The 21,848-nt window shown below is 36.0% G+C and overlaps 1 protein-coding gene across 1 annotated transcript in view; it reads left to right on the forward strand.

The window, feature by feature from the left end:
- GNAT3 (G protein subunit alpha transducin 3) overlaps positions 1–2,400 on the forward strand; it is a 58,082-nt gene extending 55,682 nt beyond the window's left edge. Inside the window, exon 8 of the mRNA XM_017523124.2 lies at positions 1,793–2,400. Within this exon, the coding sequence (XP_017378613.1) occupies positions 1,793–1,983 (191 nt within the window). The 3' untranslated portion in view covers positions 1,984–2,400. The remainder of the gene's footprint in view (positions 1–1,792) is intronic.
- The last annotated feature ends 19,448 nt before the right edge of the window (positions 2,401–21,848 follow it).

Consider the following 21,848-nt stretch of genomic DNA (forward strand, 5'->3'; position numbering starts at 1 on the left):
AGCCTCCTGAATAGCTGGGATTACAGGCCTGCGCCACCACAACCAGCTGATTTTTGTATTTTTAGTAGAGACGGGGTTTCACCATGTTGGTCAGGCTGATCTTGAACTCCTGACCTCAGGTGATCCACCCTCCTCAGGATTACAGGCATAGCTGGAATTATAGGTGTGAACTGCTGCACCCTGCCAAGTCCATCATTTAATTAGGGTTCACTCTTTATGTCGCATAGTTCTATGTGTTTTGACAAAGGCAGGTCATGTATCCACCATTACGGTATTATACAGAACAGCTTCACTGCCCTAAAAATCCCCTGTGTCCCCCATTCATGCCTCCTCCCTCCCCACACCCCTGGCAACCACTGATCTTTTTACTGTTTCTATGTTTTTGCCTTTCCCAGAATGCAATATAACTGAAATTATATGACATGTAGCATTTTCTTACTGTCTTCTTTCACTTAGCAATATGTATTTTTAAATTTCCTCCATGTCTTTTTATGGATTGATAGCTAATTTTTTTTATTTCTAAATTAATATTCTATTCCTTAAATGAACCACAGTTTATCCTTTCAGCTACAGAAGGACATCTTGGTTGCTCCCAATTTTTGACAATTATGGAAAAACATGCTGTAAACATCCATGTGCAGTCTTCTGTGTAGACATAAGTTTCTAGGTAAATGCCTAAAATTGTGATTGCTAGATTGTACGGTAAGACTATCTTTAGCTTTGTAAGAAACTGCCAAATTGCCTTGCAAAGTGACGGTACCATTTTGCACAAGCAATTAACTCCTGTAATTCCATACCCTTACCAGCATTTGGTACTGCCAGTGTTTTGGATTTTAGCCAGGTTATATGGCTTTAAAGCTTGTCCCTTATGGAGTTTTGCTTCTAGTAACAATAAAGTAGGAAACAAAGACTTATTTCTTTAGAAAATCTTTATGCTACTGCTCCATCCCGTGTCAAGTACCCACAAAGCATATTCTGTTATAAAGCCATCAACAGATCATTTTCAGTTGTCCTGTATTTTTTAGCCTACTTATTATATTTCTGCCTTGTCTCAACTGATTCATTGTGCTTCCTGCTATTGGACTAAACTTTCTCAAGCAGGGCCTTCATTGTGTGAGTGCTTACAACACATCAGTCAAGACTACCTCTGTATAGCCTTTTATGTCTCATCCTAATGCCTTTGTTTTGTAAGTAACATAGTCTAAAATCTAGCCCATAGCATCTATTCTACTTGATTTCCTACAATTCCTCTACAAAAATCTTTCATTTCTATCTGACTTGATTCTTCAAAGCTCAATCTGTTTCCCTTCCCTTCCCTTCCCTCAAGTCTAGTGGTATAATTCTCACTTTCACTATTTGCTTTCACTTACTTTTCTCTGTTGCAGCTACCTCTCAACGTCCAGCCCAAATACCACCTCCTCTGCACCCCAGTCATCTCGCTTTTCCATTCTTTTTCTCTTTTAGCTTGTATAAACATTCACACCCATACCCACAAACACACACATGGTATTTGATGTTTATGTAGGCTTGTAACACTCACTCATTTTTTATTAATATTTTGGCATTTCTACTGTACTGTGAGCTTTCTGATGCAGAGTTTACCTTGTAGCCACTGGGAGCTCCCAACCGGGTAAGCATAGTTCCCACCACCCTCACAACTGATCCTTGCCTTTATGATTTTGCAATACTTAGTATATCAAAGTAAAATCCTAAAACTTACTGATATTATTTATAGCCTATTCTTTTTAACATACGATTAATCTTTACCTCTTAAAATATTTTGTTTAACAAGGGCCAAATACATTTGAAGATGCAGGAAACTACATCAAGAACCAGTTTCTAGACCTGAATTTAAAAAAAGAAGATAAGGAAATTTATTCCCACATGACCTGTGCTACTGATACCCAAAATGTCAAGTTTGTGTTTGATGCAGTTACAGATATAATCATCAAAGAGAATCTGAAAGACTGTGGGCTTTTCTAATCAACCATTTTCTCTCCCACTCTTGCTAATATATGCTTCTCAAGATATAAAAGAAAAGGTGCTGTGTGATGTGTTTAGTTTGAATAGACATTAACTTATCTACACATATAAGTAGCATTGTAAAGCAAAAAGTTTTTCTCACAAAAATATTTATGTATTATCATCTGTATCCGGATAAGTTTAAATTTCTTTGGGTCATGGGGAGTGGGAGTGACTTTGATGTCCTTATATCTAAAAACTGATATATTTTGGTAGCGGTTCCAGTACATATCAATGACACTGAATTTTTTTTTGGAAATAAACTTCTGCTTGTGAACTATCTTTATTCATAGGATAATGAAAAAATATGAAACAATATTATTTCCATTGGCCAGATTTTGAGAAGCATTCATTTTTGTTGATAATGTAACTATGCCAGTACTGCAGAGGCTTTTTTTTTTTTTTTTTTTGGGGATTTGGGCTTCATCTCATGGTGGAGGATGGGCTCTTGGAGACTTCATTTTTTTTTTTTTTTTTTTAAGAGACAGGGTCTCATTGCATTGCCCAGATTGGAGCACAGTGGCACAGTTGTAGCTGACTATGGCCTCGAACTCCCCAACTCAGGTGATCCTGTTGCCACAACCCCCTGAGTAGCTAGGTCTACAGGTGCATGCCACCATGCCCAGAACGCCTGGCCTCAAGTGATCCTCTCTTCTGGGCCTCCCAAAGCCCTGGAATTACAGGCATGAGCCACTGCTACTGGCCTAGAAAGACAATTTTAAAAGAGCATGAGGCATTTACTAGTCAATTACCCCTCTGTTAGGCAGCTGCAAATGAAACATTCTCTATATATTTCTTTGTTAATGGGAAATTACATTTGCAAAATAAATATATTCAATTTTGTCTCCTACATTGTTTTCTTTAAAAAAATCATTAATGTTGAATTTCTCTTGGAGTTAAAAATTTCAGTAATTTATTTTTTTATACTACTCTGGTTGAAGAGAGGGGGAATTGTATGGTCAAATACGTAATGTAAGGCTTTATAAGTGAATAATCGTTTTTAATGGAATGCCCATTCCCCACATTTTATTCCAGATTGGCATGGAACATTATGACAACTGATGACCACATGGGCTTTGGGAATGATAACTCTAGACTTCAAGAGAGAAAAATAATTTAATGTTTTAGCACTAGTACATTTTGTGTTTTGTGAATAAGAAGTGGGAAGGAAAAACAAGCAGATTTTTAGAAGATAAATGTTGAGCTCCTCCATTGGTGTATGGTCCATTCCATCATATTTTCTTGGAATGGTCAACGTCTACTTTTTAAAAAACCAAGTTGGTGCTTTATAAATGAAATCATGTAAATTATGAAGAATAAAGGTGATTTTTTTTCCTTTTTAAAATTGTCTACTATTTGCAAGCATACTTTTAAAGCATGTCTTGGCCAGGTGTGGTGGCTCACGCCTGTAATCTCAACACTTTGAGAGACCGAGGCAGGCAGATCACGAGATCAGAAGATTGAGACCAAGTTGGTCAACATGGTGAAACACCGTCTCTACTAAAAATACAAAAATTAGCTGGGCATGGTGGTGGGCAACTGCAGTCCCAGCTACTTGGAAGGCTGAGGCAGGAGAATTGCTTGAACCAGGGAGGCAGAGGTTGCAGTGAGCCAAGATTGCACCACTGCACTCCAGCCTGGTGATACAGCAAGAGTCTGTCTCAAAAAAGAAAAAGGAAAAAAAAAAAATCATGTCTGAATATCATTTATCCTTCTATACTTCTGGAAAGTGGTACACACTCACAATATTAGGTCAGCATATTAGATTTATAATGACTCTTTTAAAAATATTTAATTAAGGTTTTATAAGTTAGGTGAGTTGTAGGGAACATAAACAATTTGCCAATCTTCATTTAGGTGGATTTAGGTAACTCTATCTCTCAGTGTTGTTACTTAATTTATCTATGACATGTTTTACTTCTAAACACATAAAGATAATCATAACTCAATAAATAATCTTCACTAAAGTGCCTGCAGCTTTTTGCCCCCAAACACAAAGTGATTATCAATAAATAGTCAAATTTTAAAAATTATATTAAAAAATTAATTTGAAATTTCAAGATATCAAGCACACAGGAAAGAAAGCATGAGCAATCATTTAGTTGAGGCATTCCATAAAGTTTTCTGGCTGAGAACAACTATTTGTACGACAACCATTCAACATTTTGCTAGGAAACGTTCCATTCAAGATTTTAAATAAATATTACAAATCCTATATTACATCCATTGCTTTGTCTTTCCTCCCTTCCCACTCTACTTTAACCTGTTTTCTTCCATAAGTGTGAAGAGAGACATCCATAAGGGAAAATGTATCATTTGAAATGTTACTGACTTAAGTTTAAGATTCATTTTTTAGACAATGTAGGTGGAAAGGGTGGGGTCACAAATGGTTCAATTTGCCTTTCTTTTTTTTTCTTTTTTTTTTTTTTTGAGACGGAGTTTCACTCTTGTTACCCAGGCTGGAGTGCAATGGCCCAATCTCGGCTCACTGCAACCTCCGTCTCCTGGGTTCAGGCAATTCTCCTGCCTCAGCCTCCTGAGTAGCTGGGATTACAGGCACGCGCCACCATGCCCAGCTAATTTTTTGTATTTTTAGTAGAGACGGGGTTTCACCATGTTGACCAGGATGGTCTCGATCTCTTGACCTCGTGATCCACCCGCCTCGGCCTCCCAAAGTGCTGGGATTACAGGCTTGAGCCACCGCGCCCAGCCAATTTGCCTTTCAAAAGTGCCTAATTCATTTTGACCTATGCAAAGTGACAGGCATCAATATTTATTTCCGAAAGATTGTTCTCTGAGAACATTAAACAGTACGTTAAATAACAAAAATGAAAATGAAAGTTATCTTGAATTATTTTAAAAAAGAAAACTCCTCCCAAAATTATGTTTTTACTTAAAGAAGTTTTTTTTATCCTCACAAATATTGCCATGCTAAACATGATTTCAAATTAAGGAAAGAGAATTTTTAGTAAAGAAAAAAATTAAATATGTGTTTGTATTAATTCTTTAGTGATTGTAACCTTTGAAATTTAATTATTTCAGATTTCACTTTTAAAAGTTTAATATAAAAAGTTAGAGTAGAAGCACAGCATTTGGACTAATTTTTTAAAATAACAAAATAAAATATGAAAAAATTTGCATTTACTCTGAGACCCGTAATTTTGGTTAAAATGTAAACATCCATTTCAAGCTGAAGCTCAGGCTTCTACCTGTGTAGTCAGCGACCTTGAGTGGCAACTGCTGGTCAGTCACATGCTCAAACAGCAAAAAAAGAATGCCACTCAAACTCGGTCAAACATGATTATAATGCTAACACACTGCACTACTTCAGAAACAAGATGTGGTCTTAGATACAATAGGGTCATTAACAACCAATCCTCACAGCAATTTTCTAGAAGCATCAACTGGCCAATAGGTTACACTTTAGATCCTGGGACTAGTGACTAGAGAGTTGAATAAAGATATACTCCTGTGTCAAAATATTATGGCCGTGGCTGGGAGCGGAGGTTCACGCCTGTAATCCCAGCACTCTGGGAGGTGGAGGCGGGTAGATCACCTGAGGTCAGGAGCTCCAGACCAGCCTGGCCAACATGGTGAAATCCCATCTTCTCTAAACATACAAAATTTAGCTGGGCATAGTGACGCACACCTGTAATTCCAGCTACTCAGGAGGCTAAGGCAGGAGAAACATTTAAAGCCAGGAGGCGGAGGTTGCAGTGAGCTGAGATTGTGCCGCTGCACTCCAGGCTGGGCAACAGAGTGAGACTCTGTCTTAAAAAGAAGAAATAATAATACACACACACACACACACACACACACACACACACACACACAGACAGTGTGGAAGCAAAGAACTCCACAAAGATGCTGTATGGAAAAGGGGTTTCAAATTCTGTGGAATCGCCAACATTTACTATGAATATCCAATATCCTATTGGTTAAAAAAAATTATGAACAAATAATACTCTTAATAATAGACTTAATATTAGTCTTATTAAAATATCACATAAATAGGCAAACTATTTTCTCAGGCCATAAGCCTGTCCTAATACAAATTTCCTACCAGATACAACATCCTATTCAATTACAAAATGTGTTTTTAAACACTTGCAGAGAATGACTTAGGCTTGACTCAACCAAACACTTTAGACATGAGAAAAAATACATCTTTTATGATGATTTATGTGTCTTTACTATATTATACACCTCAGAATTAGAAGTAGACACATTAGTTAAACTGTATGAGTACTAAAAATAAAATGTTTGTAAGAATTATGGAAGAAACTGAGAATCCTCTATCTTAGAACACCTTTAAAATAAGAAAACAACTCTCTGCTTGGGATGAAGTAAATATTAACAAGATAATATTAATATAACCAATTGAAGCCCTATTTCCATTAATGCCTTCTGACGTTCTTACAACCAATCTATAGCCACATGGGGGCACACTTACATCACAGCTTTTTCCCTACGACTATTAAAAACAATACATCTAGATGACCAATAACTTTAATGAAACAAATAATAAAATCTTGTTATGAATCATACTACATTTTTTGCTTTTAACTCAGTAGTATAACATTCTGAAAATCATAATATGTAACATTTTAGTCAAGTTTATAATTAACGAAGCTACTGAAACTGCTCCAAATTTGCAGAGTGTTACACAGACACATAGTTCTTTTCATGGTCTTGTTACTTTTTTGGTCATTTTCAAATTGCTGTTTTAATCTAAGTAACTATTAATTTTGTAAAGTATGTTTTTCAATTGATCTGTATTGTGTTTAAAATCTTGATTTGCTCACAGTGACTAGTAAGAGAAATATAATTTGATGCCTGACAACTACTGTGTTTTGTGAGTTCTAATCAATTGATTGCATATTCATGTATATCTTTTTAGCAAATCATAGTAAAATCCCATTCTGCTAAAACATTAACCATTCCATTATTCTGTTTATTACAACTTTTTCCCAACGATCACTTCACCAAATCAAGAAGAAAATAAGTGCTCTGTGACATTTTTCTTTATCACCACTGCTGCAGCCACACATTTTTCATTAATAATAGCACCATCTTTATTTTAAGCCACATTTGTCAAACTAGTTCAGTAATAAATAGATCCAAATGAAAGAAAAAGGAAATAAAAAGACCCTAATTTACTTCATGAGGGAGAGTAATGGCCTTCTAATTATTACACCTTTCAGACAAGAAATAATATCTGAGAGACAGGCAAAGCCAGTATTTTATGTGAAAGGCATTTATATTTTCTAAAGTGGTCAGATTGGAACAAAACCAAGCACACATATGTGATTGAAAATAACTTTTTTTTTTCAAAGTACACTGTTGTGAGTTTTCTCCTCTGAAAAACAAAAATGATCAAGTATTAATTACAGTATAATATCAAAATTGATGGAGAATATTTATATTTAATACATTAAAAGCCTTAGCTGGGAGAAAAGAAGTAGATGATTCACTTAGAGTTAGCATTAGAAAGTTCATCATATAAACCACTCCATCCCAAATGCCAAAGAAAAAGATGATCTGGACTACAATTACCTTATTCATTAAAAGTCTGAATATTTTATTACACTTAAAATATTGGTATACAAACATAAATCTATATAAAGCACAAGGTAGGTGAGATAATTTACCAGCAAAAGAAACAATCTTATTTCCATGGAAATCAGAGGCCTGTGAATTTGATACTCCACCTGAAGCCACAAATGCTTTGCCTCTATTCAAGAAATAATCACTTACATTTTTATTCTCACATATGGTGTCCACTTCAATGATACATGTGGCAGAATAGCATAATCATCTACACTTTTGGAAACAAAAGGTAGAGAATTTTATAATAAAAACATACAAAGGCCAGGTGCAATGGCACACACTTGTAATCCCAGAACTTTGTGAGGCTGAGGTGGGAATATTGCCTAGGCCCAGGAGTTCAAGACCAGCCTAGGCAGCATAGCAAGACACTATCTCTATTAAAAATACAAAAACTTAGCAGAGCATGTTGGAATGCGACTGTTGTCTCTAGCTACTTGGGAGGCTGAGGCAGGAGCATAGCTTGAGCCCAGGAGTTTGAGGTTGCAGTAAGCTATGATCACGCCACTGCACTGCAGACTAGGCAACAGAGTGAGATCCTGTCTTTAAAAAAAAAAAAGTATATCAAAAACAGACACAAATGCTTATTTCATTTTCACAATTGTGTTCTTTTTTAAACATAAAAGGAACACTGTGACAGGGTTCAGTACATGTACCCCAAAATGTAGCACTTTGGCATTTGAGAAGACAGCTTAAATAGGAAGGTCTCTCTGACTTTCTCTCACCATTCCCCAGAAGCAGGTCATAAAAGAATTCTCTGACCTTCCTTTAAAGTAGGTCAGAAAGCCCTTATTCCAAAGTGATACTTCCTATACCAAAAGGAAAAAAATAAAGACATAGGGACACCAAGAGTAATTTGAACAGACCTTGCTAACTTCCCCCCACCTTATTACCATTAGATCATGCCCTCTTTCATTCAATCATACTTGCACATGGCTGTTGTACTAGTCCATTTTTCATACTGCTATGAAGAAATACCCAAGACTAAGTAATTTATAAGGGAAAGAAGTTTAACGGACTCACAGTTCCACATAGCTGGGGTGCCCTCACAATCATGGGAGAAGGTGAAGGAGGAGCAAACGTATGTCTTCCATAGTAGCAGGCAAAAGAGCGTGGGCAGGGAACTGCCCTTTATAAAACCGTCAGATCTCATGAGGCTTGTTTACTATCAGGAGAACAGCACGGGAAAAACCCACTCCCATGATTCAATTACTTCCCTCTGGCTCCCTCCCATGACACAGTAGGGATTATGGGGGCTACAATTCATGACGGGATTTGGGTGGGGACACAGCCAAACCATATCAACTGTCCAGCCTTCATTCAATGTAAGAATTAAAACACACAGCTTTCTCTGCTTCTTTGGGTTTTAATTTCTGAAGACTTCTGTGTCACATACATCTTGTACTGAACTTACATGCCTTTCTCTTGTTAGCTTTTCTTTTGTTATGGGGGTTTCAGCCTTGGACCTAGCTACAGATGAGGAAAAGATATTGTTTCTCTCCCCTACAACTGCTTGATAACCTAAAGCCACAGCCCGGCTACTTTGCTATGTTTTTCCAGGATGTTTTTACCTTAAAATAGTGGTGGACGTACCTACACCGTTATATTTTGGACTCCGGACTCCCAGAAGGCTTCAATAAACTTAGATTCCAACAGCAATCACTAATCTGGAATTTCACTGTAAATCTGTGGCAAAGAGTTCTCCTGAACTGTGTTTTCCCTGCTGGGAAAGGTGACACAGTCACTGTAGGGAAGCCTGGGCTATGTTTAATGACTTAATTTTAAATCCCAGTTTGAGCGCCAGCCTGCTGTGAGACATTGAACAGTTGTTTATCTTAGGTGATCATTTTCTTACCCATGAATAAACAGAGTAGATTAAACAACCACCACAGACCAACATAAACTCAGCTTCTGAGTCAGCAGTTTCTTTTGAAAACGGATACCAGAGTAAGCTTGTCTTAATAGTTACTAAAAGAAAACAAAAACAGAAGAGGAACGGCATGCAAAAGATTTTCAATGAACATTTAAAATATGACTTTTATGTTTAAAAATTGTGATTCCCTTTCCATTTTTGGTTTAAATTGAAGGCATAAAAGTGTTATTTATTCCTGAGGAAAAGAACCAGATATCTAATATTGCTCCTGGTAAAGATTTCACAGGCCAACATTTCATTGTTAAGCCTGGAAGATCATCTCTTGTCATCCAAGGGAGGGACAATGAATTAATGCATAAAAATTTTATTAAAGAAAAATATGGAAACTTGGTAAGTTACCAAACATCACCAATCTGAATACATAAAATGAGCCAATATATGTTAGCTCCAAAAAATCATGATGAAAATAATAAAGGTGATTTTTAAAGGAATAATACGGCATTTATTCATACTCATAATGTCTTACCTATGTAAGAGAATTAAAAAGTATTTGATAAATTAATAAATGATGAGTCCATATTTCCCATAGTGACCTCTCAGCCTGAAATGGAAATGTTCCAAACTTCAATATCCCTGTCAATATAGATCTACACTCCCTGCATAGCTGGTTGCCTAAAAATAATAGCTAAGTTTTACTTTTTAAAACTAGTAGAAGCTGAGATCACTCCTAGGTTGAAATAAAGTTTCAGGAGTGCAGTTACTCAGGGAAAGCGGCCTTGATTTCACATGTTGAGACCTTTGCAGGATCAAAGTCCACCTGCAGGATTATCTGCCAGGACTGCCCTCTCCTCCACAAGCCCCACTGGTGCCTACTCATTCTTCAAATCTTAGGTTAGAGTTCACTTCTTAAGACAGGGTTCTCGAACTTCATGGAATAGAAGTTCATTCACCTGTATGTACTTCTACAGGTCTTCATAATTTTACTTTTTCTTTTCTTTTTGTTTTTTAAGACAGTCTTTCTCTGTCACTCAGGTTGGAGTGCAGTGTTCTGATCTTGGCTCATTGCAACCTCTACCTCCTGGAGTCAGTGATTCTCGCGCTTCAATCTCCCAAGTAGCTGGGACCACAGGCGTGCACCACCATGCCTGGCCAATTTTAGTGTTTTTAGTAGAGATGAGGTTTCGCCATATTGGCCAGGCTGGTCTCAAACTCCTGGCCTCAAGTGATCTGCCCCTCTAGGACTCCCAAAATGTGGGGATTATAGGCGTGAGCAATTGCATCTGGCCCATAATTTTACTCTTTACTACTTACTAAAGTTTAAGAAATATTATGTGTGTAATTTTTCAACTTATATTTATTTCTTCATTTTATTACACACTCCCTGAGAGCAGAGACGAGATAGGGGTTTTTCCCAACTGCTCTTTACACAAAGTAGAAATGTAGTGAATGAATGTGAATTAATAAACCAATGAGCCAAAGATTATTTACCAAGTTCTCCTGGAGAGTTTCCTTATTACTCTTGACTTCCAGAATGCCATGTTTTCCTGTTTTTTCTCCTGTCTCTCATGTTTCTTCTCCTCAAGCTTCCCTGATCATCATGTAAATGTCAGTATCACTAAAAATATTCACTAGACCATTATCTCTTCTCATTCTATACATTCTGAGAAATCTTAAGTCTTTCACGGCTTCCTATTTTTTCCTGTAAGATCTGTCTCTTGATCCCTACAAACCTAGGCAGACAAATAAAGCTCAACATTTCCAAAACAAAACAAAACATGATTTATTAGCTCCACCAAGGTTATCCCTTCTCTCAGTTATTCAAGCCGATTAGCCTTTATCCTTCTTCTTCTTTTTTTATCAAAAATTGAGATGGTTTCACTCCTGTTGCCCAGGCTGGAGTTCAAGTGCACAGTCAGTGCTCACTGCAGCCTCGACAGCCTCGACTTCTCAGGTTCAAGTGATTCACCTCAGTCTCCCAAATAGCTGGGACTATGGGTGCGCACCACCATGCCTGGCTATTTTTTTTTTTTTTTTTTTATTTTTTTTGTATTTTTAGTAGAGACTGTGTTTCAGGCTGGCCTTGAATTCCTGGGCTCCAATGATTCACCCACCTTGGCCTCTCGAAGTGCCGGGATTACAGTCATGGGCACCTATTCTTTTCTTTCACATCTCAAATTATGCAACATGTTTTATTCATTCTACATTCTCATTCTAAATATTTTGAAAATCATCTGCTTTTCTCCGTCATCACTGCCCCTTGTCTTGCTCGTCTCTCTTGCAGATTCCTGAAACACCTTCTTAAACTGGCGGCCTCTACTCTTGCCATTACCAATGTTTTTACCCAACTGCCAGATGCCCTTTCTAAAATGCAGAACAATTACACGACACAATTTCAAATGCTTCCATGGTTCTCTAATACCTATAAGAACAACGTCCAGCTGCCATAATGTTTAAATGTTCTTAATGACCTGGCATCTTTTTACCTTGCTAGCCCAATCTTTTATCTTTATAAATACAATGGCAAATGTCTTCTCTCCTAGAACATTCTTCTTCTCCCTGTTGGCTAACTCACTCAACCTTTAGACTTTTACATTTTTAAGAAGTGCTCCCTTCACCTGCCAGTTCTTGGCTGCCTGGCTGTCCTATGTGATCTCTGACCAACTTATACTTCCTTCTTCAGAAGCCTTATCACTATAACAGAGTCAAGTAAATCCCTGTGAGTAGTACACAAAACAGACAATCCACATTTAAATAAGCACACTTATGCATATGCTCTGTTACTCTGTGTGTAACAGGACATTTGTATGTATGTAGGTGTTAAGTTTTCCAGTTTTGTATTAATGCTCCTGGTGGGAAAGGGAGAAATAATAAAACTATCTAAAGAAAATGATGTATTATGAGTAAAAGGCCATCATTTTTTTTCTACCCAATTCAGACTTTTAAACAATGTTGAGTGCATTTAGTAAAATTTCCAGTTGGTAAGCTTTACACACTTATTTTATATTCCAAATAAAGCTATATAAATGTTAGCAATATCTGTTATCCCAAAACCATTTACCAATTTCATTAGTGTAAGAGTTATACATGTTTCTAGAGAGGAAACCAGACCCTTCACTATTCAAAGAAATAATGATAGAATCCTAAAGCCATGTTAAAGAAAGCAACACAACCTTTGCCTTTGCCACCTGATAGATGTTTCTGTAAACAGAGATCCATCTCAGTATCTCAGAAGGGTTGAGGTAAGATTGCTGAACTGAGAACAGACTTGCAAGTCCAAGGGATTTTGAGGCTTTTGATAACAAAGCACAGCACATTAGAAAGGTCTGTAACTATTTATCTGTCTGTTATAAACATGAATCCTGAAATATGTTTGGGAGCATTCTTTCAGACTAACTGCTTGCAAAAGCAGAATTAGTACACATGAAACACTGTCCTTATAGCAACAAAACACAATAGTAAAGGAATCAACCTTCAAAATCCTTAAATTTTTTGCTGTATAACTTTTAAATGTTATTTTTACAATAAGTACAGTGTAACCTATTTAAATATACTACTTTATTTTTAATAGTCTTTTTCCCTTACTATCTCTGAGCCTTCCAAGGACAGCCTTTGCCTCTTTAAAGATAGGACAGATTCTGAACTGCTTACCCAACCACTTTACAAACCTAAAACGTATTTTCACAAAAATATTAGTACCAAATCAGAGCTAGTAACAACATCTACTATAAATGACAACTGTCTGTAACATTCCAAGAGATAACAAGGCATATATCTGATTAAAGTTTTATCACAGAGCTTTGTAAAGTGCTTACACTTCAAATCTTGCAATATAACTTGGATAACTAATAAATAGGTTAATGAATTTCTAATGTCTACAGTTTTAAGTAGATAATAGGGGAACACTTATTTGTAGCTTTTAATAATATGAATGTATTTTGTTTTCCTTTGAATTTCTCACATTTATATTATATATGACATGTAACATATGTATAATATATATTACATAATATACATTTATATACATACATAACAAATATACACATTTATATAATATATACTATACATATAATATATTATACATTTTTCTTTAGACAGAGCCTCACTCTGTCACCCAGGCTGGAGTGCAGTGGTGCGATCTAGGCCCAGTGCAACCTCTGCCTACCAGGTTCAAGCAAATCTCCTGCCTCAGCCTCACAAGTAACTGGGACTATAGGTGTGCACCACCATGCCTGGCTAATTTTTGTATTTTTTCATTTTAGTAGAGACGTTTCACCATTTTGGCCAGGCTGTTCTCAAACTGCTGACCTCCAGTGATCCACCCACCTCAGCCTCCCAAAGTGCTGGGATTACAGACAGACATGAGCCACCGTGCCTGGCCTAAAAGATTTTTATATAAGAGTTTCCCTCAATGAAATGTACAAGAATGTATTTAGTCATTTACGAGAGATTTCTGTTGAGATTCAATAGACTCTGGAGGAAGTTTAACAACTGTGATTTTAATACTAAAATTATGAATGAATATTCATGGATTCATGCTAAGAGAAGTAAAAAAAATCAAGTTCAATAAGAATTTCTTGTGCACCTATTTTTAGATGTATGTATCTGAAGAGTATGATTATTTTTGTTAATAAAAACATTAACAGATATATATTAGTAGATATATGTATGTATGAGTGCACACCATGCATGTGTGTGTAACTTACTTAGGTAAGTCATTGTAAAATTTTCAAGTTTCTTCTATTATCCTTCCTTAAACTTATAAATTCATCAAGCCTAGCAACTTTAAGGGTTTTGTCTTCTAGCTGTAAAGTATCAAGTTGCTGAATATAGTCAACTACATCATCTGATGCTTCCAGAAAATCTAAAACGCTTTTGCCAAATATAGTCATAGAAGTGTTTTTTAAAAATTTAACTAGCAAAACTTACCATTTACTTAATCCTTCTCAGGCTCACAAATTTAAGTCCAATTGATTGAGGATTGTGCCTTTTTTGTACACAATTCATGGAGTTTCATTACTGAAAAATTGAATTTAAAACTGACAGAATCAATAAATTTCTGTTTCTATACTCCATCTGTGCTATCTCTTAGTTGTATTTGAATTCCAAAAATATAGACAGTATCACTTTCTATTTTAAAAGAGGTTTGAAGAGGCAAATTTTTACCCATACATAATGACCAGACCAAATTGCAACCAGCTTGCAATTTATTAAACACAGGCAGAACATGAATGTCGAATGTACACAATTTGAATTTCTGATGATCATTTAATAGTCTACAAAAAGCATTGTGATGTTTACCTGCTGAAATAATGTTTCCACTTTGAAAGTCTTTTTTTTAAGCCTAAATACAATCTTACTCCATAAGAGGCCTATCTTCAAACTCTGTCTCGGCAGACGCCCAGAAGATGTCTGTTTGTATTACTTTGTGATCTATGGTAACAAAACGCCCAGCTGAGCTCATAGCATTTTACAAGTGTTCCAAATACAGGAGGTTGCAATATTAAATACCCACATGCTAATTGTGAAATTAATCGCTAACCATCAACTGATGAAGGATGTTAGGGTTGCATGGGAAACATGTTTTAGTTCAAATCACTTCATCAAGTAGCTCATGTAGGGCCATATTTTATTAAGATTCCAACAGGAGATGTCATGAAGCGAGGAAGTACAACTGAGTATAAATCCTGACAGTAAAAACTCTGTGTAGATATGCAAGCTGTGTAAGCAGCCTATAATGAAATTGGTATCCAGAGCTCAAACATTATTTCTTATTTAACATCTGGCTGAATGTGGATTTTTTGCTAAATAGGGTGTTTTCAGACTATAAGGGGATTTGTTCCTTTTAAACCCTGGTATCTTAAAGCATAATGAATAAATAGTTCAACTGTATTATAGACTATTCTGTCTTCTGAGGCAGAATATTTTCAACACAGTTTATTCCTTTCTTAGTGTCTTGTAATCATTATGATGAACAATAATTACTATGTAATGCAATGAGAGTCTGAGTTTCAATTTAGGCATGTGAGTTTCATTTTATTCATTGTTATAGAACTTATGTATATGAGGAGCTAATGTTAGTTAACAGGAGCAGAAAAGCCCTTGGCTTTAAAGACAAAAAAATATGAGAAATATCCTTTCCAGTATGGAGAGAATCTAAATAGAGAAGAGTAGCACCAGGTAAGGAGTCTTCAGCTAGACATCTGGGATGATACCTCGGCTGCCTCACTTATTATCTGTGCAGCCTGGAGTGAGGCCCTTAACTCTTCAGTATCTGCTTCTATAAAATGAGGAAAATAATAACAGCTACAGCGCAGAATATAGGAAGAAATGAGATAATATGTGTGGAATGCTTAGAAGAGTGCCTGATACATGATAGAGATTAATAATTATTAATATAAGGGGCAGTTAACATGTAATTATAATGTTATATGATAAAAATGTAAAGAGGTTTGCAGGTTTTTTTTTTTAATTTTAATTTTTTTTGAGATGGAGTCTCGCTCTGTTGCCCAAGCTGGAGCGTTGTGGTGTGATCTCAGCTCACTGCAAACTCTGCTTCCCAGGTTCAAGCAATTCTTATGCCTTAGCCTCCTGAGTGGCTGGCATTACAGGTGCACACCACCACACCCTGCTAATGTTTTGTATTTTCAGTAAAGATGGGGTTCCTCCGTGTTGTCCAGGCTGGTCTCAAACTCCTGAACCCAGGTTATCTGCCCATCTTGGCCTCCCAAAGTTCTGGGATTACAGGCATGGGCTACCCTCCCAGCCAAAATATAAAGAGGTTTGGTAGTATTCAGTTGACCTGGTTGGGGAAGGCGAAAGGATTTGAAGAAAATAGAGGTAAAATGGAAAGAGATTCAGAAGAAGCATCCTCTAAAAGTTAACATATTGATTAAAAGTATGATCTGACAGAACATTTTTGGATCTATTGCAAATATTGATTCATTTTACCAGTAACATCTGACTTTAGCAACTCTTATTACATCTTTGCCATAATTATATTTAATAATTATATTCATTGTGTTAGGCCTATGGATTATTTTTATTAATTAGTTTGTTCATCTGTCCTTTACCCATCCACCCATCCACTAATCTATTCATTTATTCATTCAAGTTTTCAACAAATATGAATGGGCACCTTAAAAGTTACTATGTAATGATTAAGATTCAATATGAGGTGTCTGTTCTCTCACACTGAGACAACAAACACTCAATCTAACATGCTGTAGACTGAGGGCTTGTGTTCCCCAGATATTCATATGCTGAAGCCAAATCCCCACTGAGATAGTATTTGGAGGTGAGGTCTTTAGGAGGTGATTAGGTCATGAGGGTGAAGACTCCGTGAATGGGATTAATGCTACCATAAAAGAGGCCCCAGGGAGATTCCTCACCTCTTCCACCATATGAGGACATGGAGAGCAGGAAGCCTATTATAAGCCAGGAAGTGGGCTCTTACCAGACACCAAATCTGCCACTACCTTGATCTTGGACTTCCCAGACTCCAAAGCTATAAGAAATCAACTTCTGCTCCTTATAAACCACCCATTCTGTGGTAATTTGCAAGGGATTAATTTCCTCAAGCAAGTTTTTGATGTACAAGGTTAAATAAAGTTCAACATATTTCTTTACTGCTATGTATCTTCAAGAAAGGTATACAGTATAAGAACTCCTTCCTTTTTGAACTCATATTTATGCAACTCTTATTTTAGAAAATTTGATTTGGGAAATATTACATATGTTAATATCAATAACATTATTGCATGGACTTTGTAAGTGCTTTTTGGAAAAGAACTTTTCTACTTCCTCATTTTCAATTCCGTTCAGCATAAAGTGGTCCCAAACTAAATTTCAATGAAATAGGGGGACCACCTATATACCTGTAGATAGATCATATACATGGGAAACAGACTTTCTCACAGTAAAGGGCAGCTTTGATGACTGACAAAGGCCAGTTCACAGAGAAAGAGTATTGTCCCGAACCTGGTAAGGCCACCTTGTGGATAATAGGCTTAGCTGCTGGCAAGCAGCTAAACCTCTTCTTTCCTAAATAGAACTTAGATAATACAGGAAGAGATTTTGTACTGCCATTTTCTTTATGGAAATAAAAAAAGCACTGGGTAAGAAGCCCTTGGAGGTCTTCAGGGACTTGACTTTTATCTTGACTCTACGTGGTGAATTGAGCATGAAATAAAGATAGCTATCTTTAAGTTATAAAAGATAAAGATGGCTATGTTTAAAATATAAAATTGTAATGTTTAAACCCAAATTCTACAGAGTCAGAAATCTTGATTGTTCAAAAACTGGAGCCATTCGAATGTTCTTAATCTGATTTATCATCATTTTAACATGACAAACAAAATATAAGATTCTCTCTCCCTTTCTCTAGGAAACCACTTGTCTCTTTGTAAAAAAATCAATATGAGGTTATTCATCTGAGCAAATTTCTTCCTTGACACTCTAATTTTTCACTAAAATGCTGTTGTGGTAATCTTAACATGGCTTCCTCAGCCTAGCTACTTTCCAGACAATCTAGCCGACATAGCTGAACCTAGAAAGGTGTTAGCGTTTAGATTAAGATTTCCCAAAACAATATGCAATGAAGTGTATGAGACATAATTGCACCATTGTCAATAAGGATAAATCACATATTATTAGGTACATCCACACCATCAACATTCAACCTTCACCAGTGTCTCTCCTAACTCAAGACATAAGTAACAATTCCCTTATCACATAGGAGGACAAACACATCTCTGCCCTTAGCAAAAAATTGGTCAGATAAAATACAAAATGTACTTATGAACCAGGAAATAAGAAGAGAATAGTTGTAAGTCTATCATAAATAAACTTGATTTTTGGACTGAATCAATATAAACTAATGGATAAGAGAAATAAAGGAAAGTAAGAAAGAAAAGAACATAGCTTCCTTAAGACATGTGTAAGCAATCTCATTTTTTCTGATCAATATGTCTAGTATTAATATAAATACATTAGCAGTATTAGACTGCTGTTTCTCAAATTTACAGATTCAGAATCACTGGGTTTCTACCCTGATTCTATTGCTCTGAAGAACACTCAAGAACTTGTGATTCTCATGATTAGGCAGTAGGGGAGACATTGCTTTAAACATTAAACATCTAAACAAAATGCTGATTTGTGTTGTTTTATTGCCACTTATATTTTTTCAGTTTACCTGTGAACAAAGAACTTAGTATATTCAAACTTAGACAGCTGCAGGAAATGTAAGTGGATCACACTAGTGTCTGTTTTTAAAATAGTTACTGTACTAAAGGGTATACACTATGTATCTCAAGCTGAATTGTAGGATAAAAGTTATGTTCCCAACTTTGACTAGGTTAAGTCATTCAATTATTCATTCAGAGACTCAATGTACATTACACACCTATAATAAAATAGTCACCGTGCCAAATCACAGGGCTGCAATGATGAGCAAAAACACATATGAGTTCTACCTTCATGGAACTTCTAGGCTAGGAGGGAGAAAGCCATTATATAAATTAATAACATAATACATATAAAATGTACAACAAGTTATGAAAGCAATAGATATTATCCTACATGTGCATAGCATATAAATGAGGATCTAGTCAGAGGGGTTAGGAAATTTTCTTTAAGTAAATTTGAATTGAGAATGAGAATTCAGTTATGGCATCAAAGAGGAGAACACTTTAAGGGTATAAGAAATGCGTGAGCAAAGGCCCTAATGTGAGAAAAATCACAGAGCATATAAAAATCAGAGGTGGCTGGAGCTCGAAGAGGAAGGGCGAGAATAGAGTGAGGTGAAGTTGGAAAGATTAGACTATGTGGGATCTTTTAGATACATTAGAAATGTCATCTTTATTTTAAAAACAAGAGGTCAGTGGATAGCATAATAAAATTTGAAATTTGAGAAGATAATTTGGTGCTGTGGAAAAATGACTAAAAGGGGAAAGAGTGTGGTTGTCCACATGACTGGGCAACTATTCAAATGCTTCTAAAGGACATAACAACTTGAATGAGGGCATTCAGGGAGGAGAATAAGACAAGCAGACAGAAGTATGATGTATTCTGGAGGCCAAGTTAACATGTCTAGTTGATAATTCATTACCATAAAATCTGGTAGGGGATGGTGGGTGTTTCAGAGATGGTTGGGAACAGTAGAAAAGGATGAGGTTTGAGGAAGGGAGAAGGGCATATGAGAGTAGTTTCGAACATGATTAATTTGAGAGGCCTTCAATATATCCTAGTAGAGTTGAGCAGGCCGTTGGAAATTCTGGTTTGGAGCTCAGAGGAGAAATCTGGACTGGAGACAGACATTTGTGAATCATCAAGGGAGGACAGTTATAGAAACTGGTGCAAATGAAATTGTCTAAGGATATTGAATAGAAAGCAAAAAGAGCATGGGACATAACCTTGAAGAACTGTAATAGTTATTTGGCAAAGAGGAGGATATTGCAAAGGAAACTGAAAAGGAAAGAGCAATAACAAAGTAAGATTCGAGCTAGGGAATGTGAAATGATACAACATTGGAGAACTTTTCAAAAGAAGAGCGATTTATTGTAGTAAATGTGGAAAAAGGTCAGTTAAGGTCTGGAAAATATCCATTGGAATTAATAATGCAGATGTCACTGACAAAGCTTTGACAAAGCAATGCAGCTGACAGTATGGCAAAATAATAGTCAAGATTTAATTAAGTTAAGAAATATGAGGATAATGGTGGCAGTGAGTGGCACCTTTTATTTTTTAGATGAGAAAGCTAAAGGGAGTGTTGATTTCAAACAACATTCAACATTTCAACTATTCTATGTCCCAAATTTAAAATAATGATCATTCCTATTTTCTTACTTTTCCTTTTACATTTTTTTTTATGTTTATTTATTTTCAGTTAAATGCACGCTGAGCTCTGTCAATGAAGCTAGTGGCTCTGCTCTAACACACCTCTCTCCCAAGACTTCAGAAGTCCTGTCCATCCTCACAGCATGTTGAAAGTTGTCTCTCCTTTCCCCTCTGTTCAATAAGTATGTGACTTAATATCACCAGGTGATTCACCCTGGTGAATTCCTATCATTATTTCCTGAAAGGTTGAGTGTACTGGCTTTAAAATCATCTCTGTGTTAAATTAGTTTATAACACTTTTCATTTCAGAAGGGTTTAAAAATAATTTTTCAAGGGGAGGTGCAAAACAATCAAAGTTTATAACCATTTAGTTAAAAACTTAACCTCCAATAAATAATTTAACTTTTTTTAAAAAAAGCAAAATTTGCTCAACTAAAATGGAAGAGTATACCTTCCTTCATGGATTTCCATGAAAGCTGAAAGAAATAGTGAATCCAAAGTGCTCATTAGAGTTCCTGAACATCATAATTATCAATGATTATCAAATAAATTTCAGTGTGACTTATCTGAGCATAATGGCTTTCCATGCCATATCTACATGTAAAAATTAATAAGAATGACATAAAATCCAGGAAAGAAAATTAACATTTGAATTGAAATTCATATTAGCTCAAAATCATGAATATATGGTACTCTAAACTTTATAATCATCCCCATAAGGTTACTATAAAAAGATACATGGTGTGCTATTTTAACCCAAGTAAAGGTACGCTAGTTCAAGTAACGTGCAATAACATTCCTATCATTATTTACTGAAAGGTTGAGTGTACTGGCTTTAAAATCATCTGTGTTAAATTAGTTTATAACATTTTTCATTTAAGAAGGGTTTAAAAATAATTTTTCAAGGAGAGATGCGAAACAATCCATGTTTATAATTTGCCTTTATCACTTTTACTTTTTATATTAAGGATGAACAAAAATATTCTACACATAGGAAAGGAGATAAAATTGTGACTCACTTCTTTGAGTTTGCTAATTAAAAGAGAAAAGCAAGCACATAGCTGGAGGAATACATGAATGACAGAAGACGAATATCCAAAGAGCCATTATACCAAAGGAGGGGGAAGACTTATTAATGAATTTTAAAGCCCAGTGTGTACCTTTTGCATTGTTGTGAGTGATATGTCTTTGATATCTCAAACAGAACTAAATAAGAAGGAAGTGACCTGTCAAAGTAAATAGAATGAAAAAAGCAACTCTTTATATGCTCATTCATTTTTTGCTATAAATTTGTAAGTTTTCTAAGATGGAAGCAATGATTCCAGAAAAAAAATGTTCCCGGGCGCGGTGGTGTGTGCCTGTAGTCCCAGCTATTCAGGAGGCTGAGGCTACAGGATCTCTTGAATCCAGGAGTTCTGGGCTGTAGTGCACTGTGCCTATCGGGTGTCCACACTAAGTTCAGCATCAATATGGTGACCTCCTGGGAGCGGGGGACCACCAGGGTGCCTAAGGA

This window comes from Cebus imitator, unplaced genomic scaffold, assembly GCF_001604975.1.
Source record: "Cebus imitator isolate Cc_AM_T3 unplaced genomic scaffold, Cebus_imitator-1.0 Scaffold26, whole genome shotgun sequence".
NCBI classification, from domain to species: domain Eukaryota; kingdom Metazoa; phylum Chordata; class Mammalia; order Primates; family Cebidae; genus Cebus; species Cebus imitator.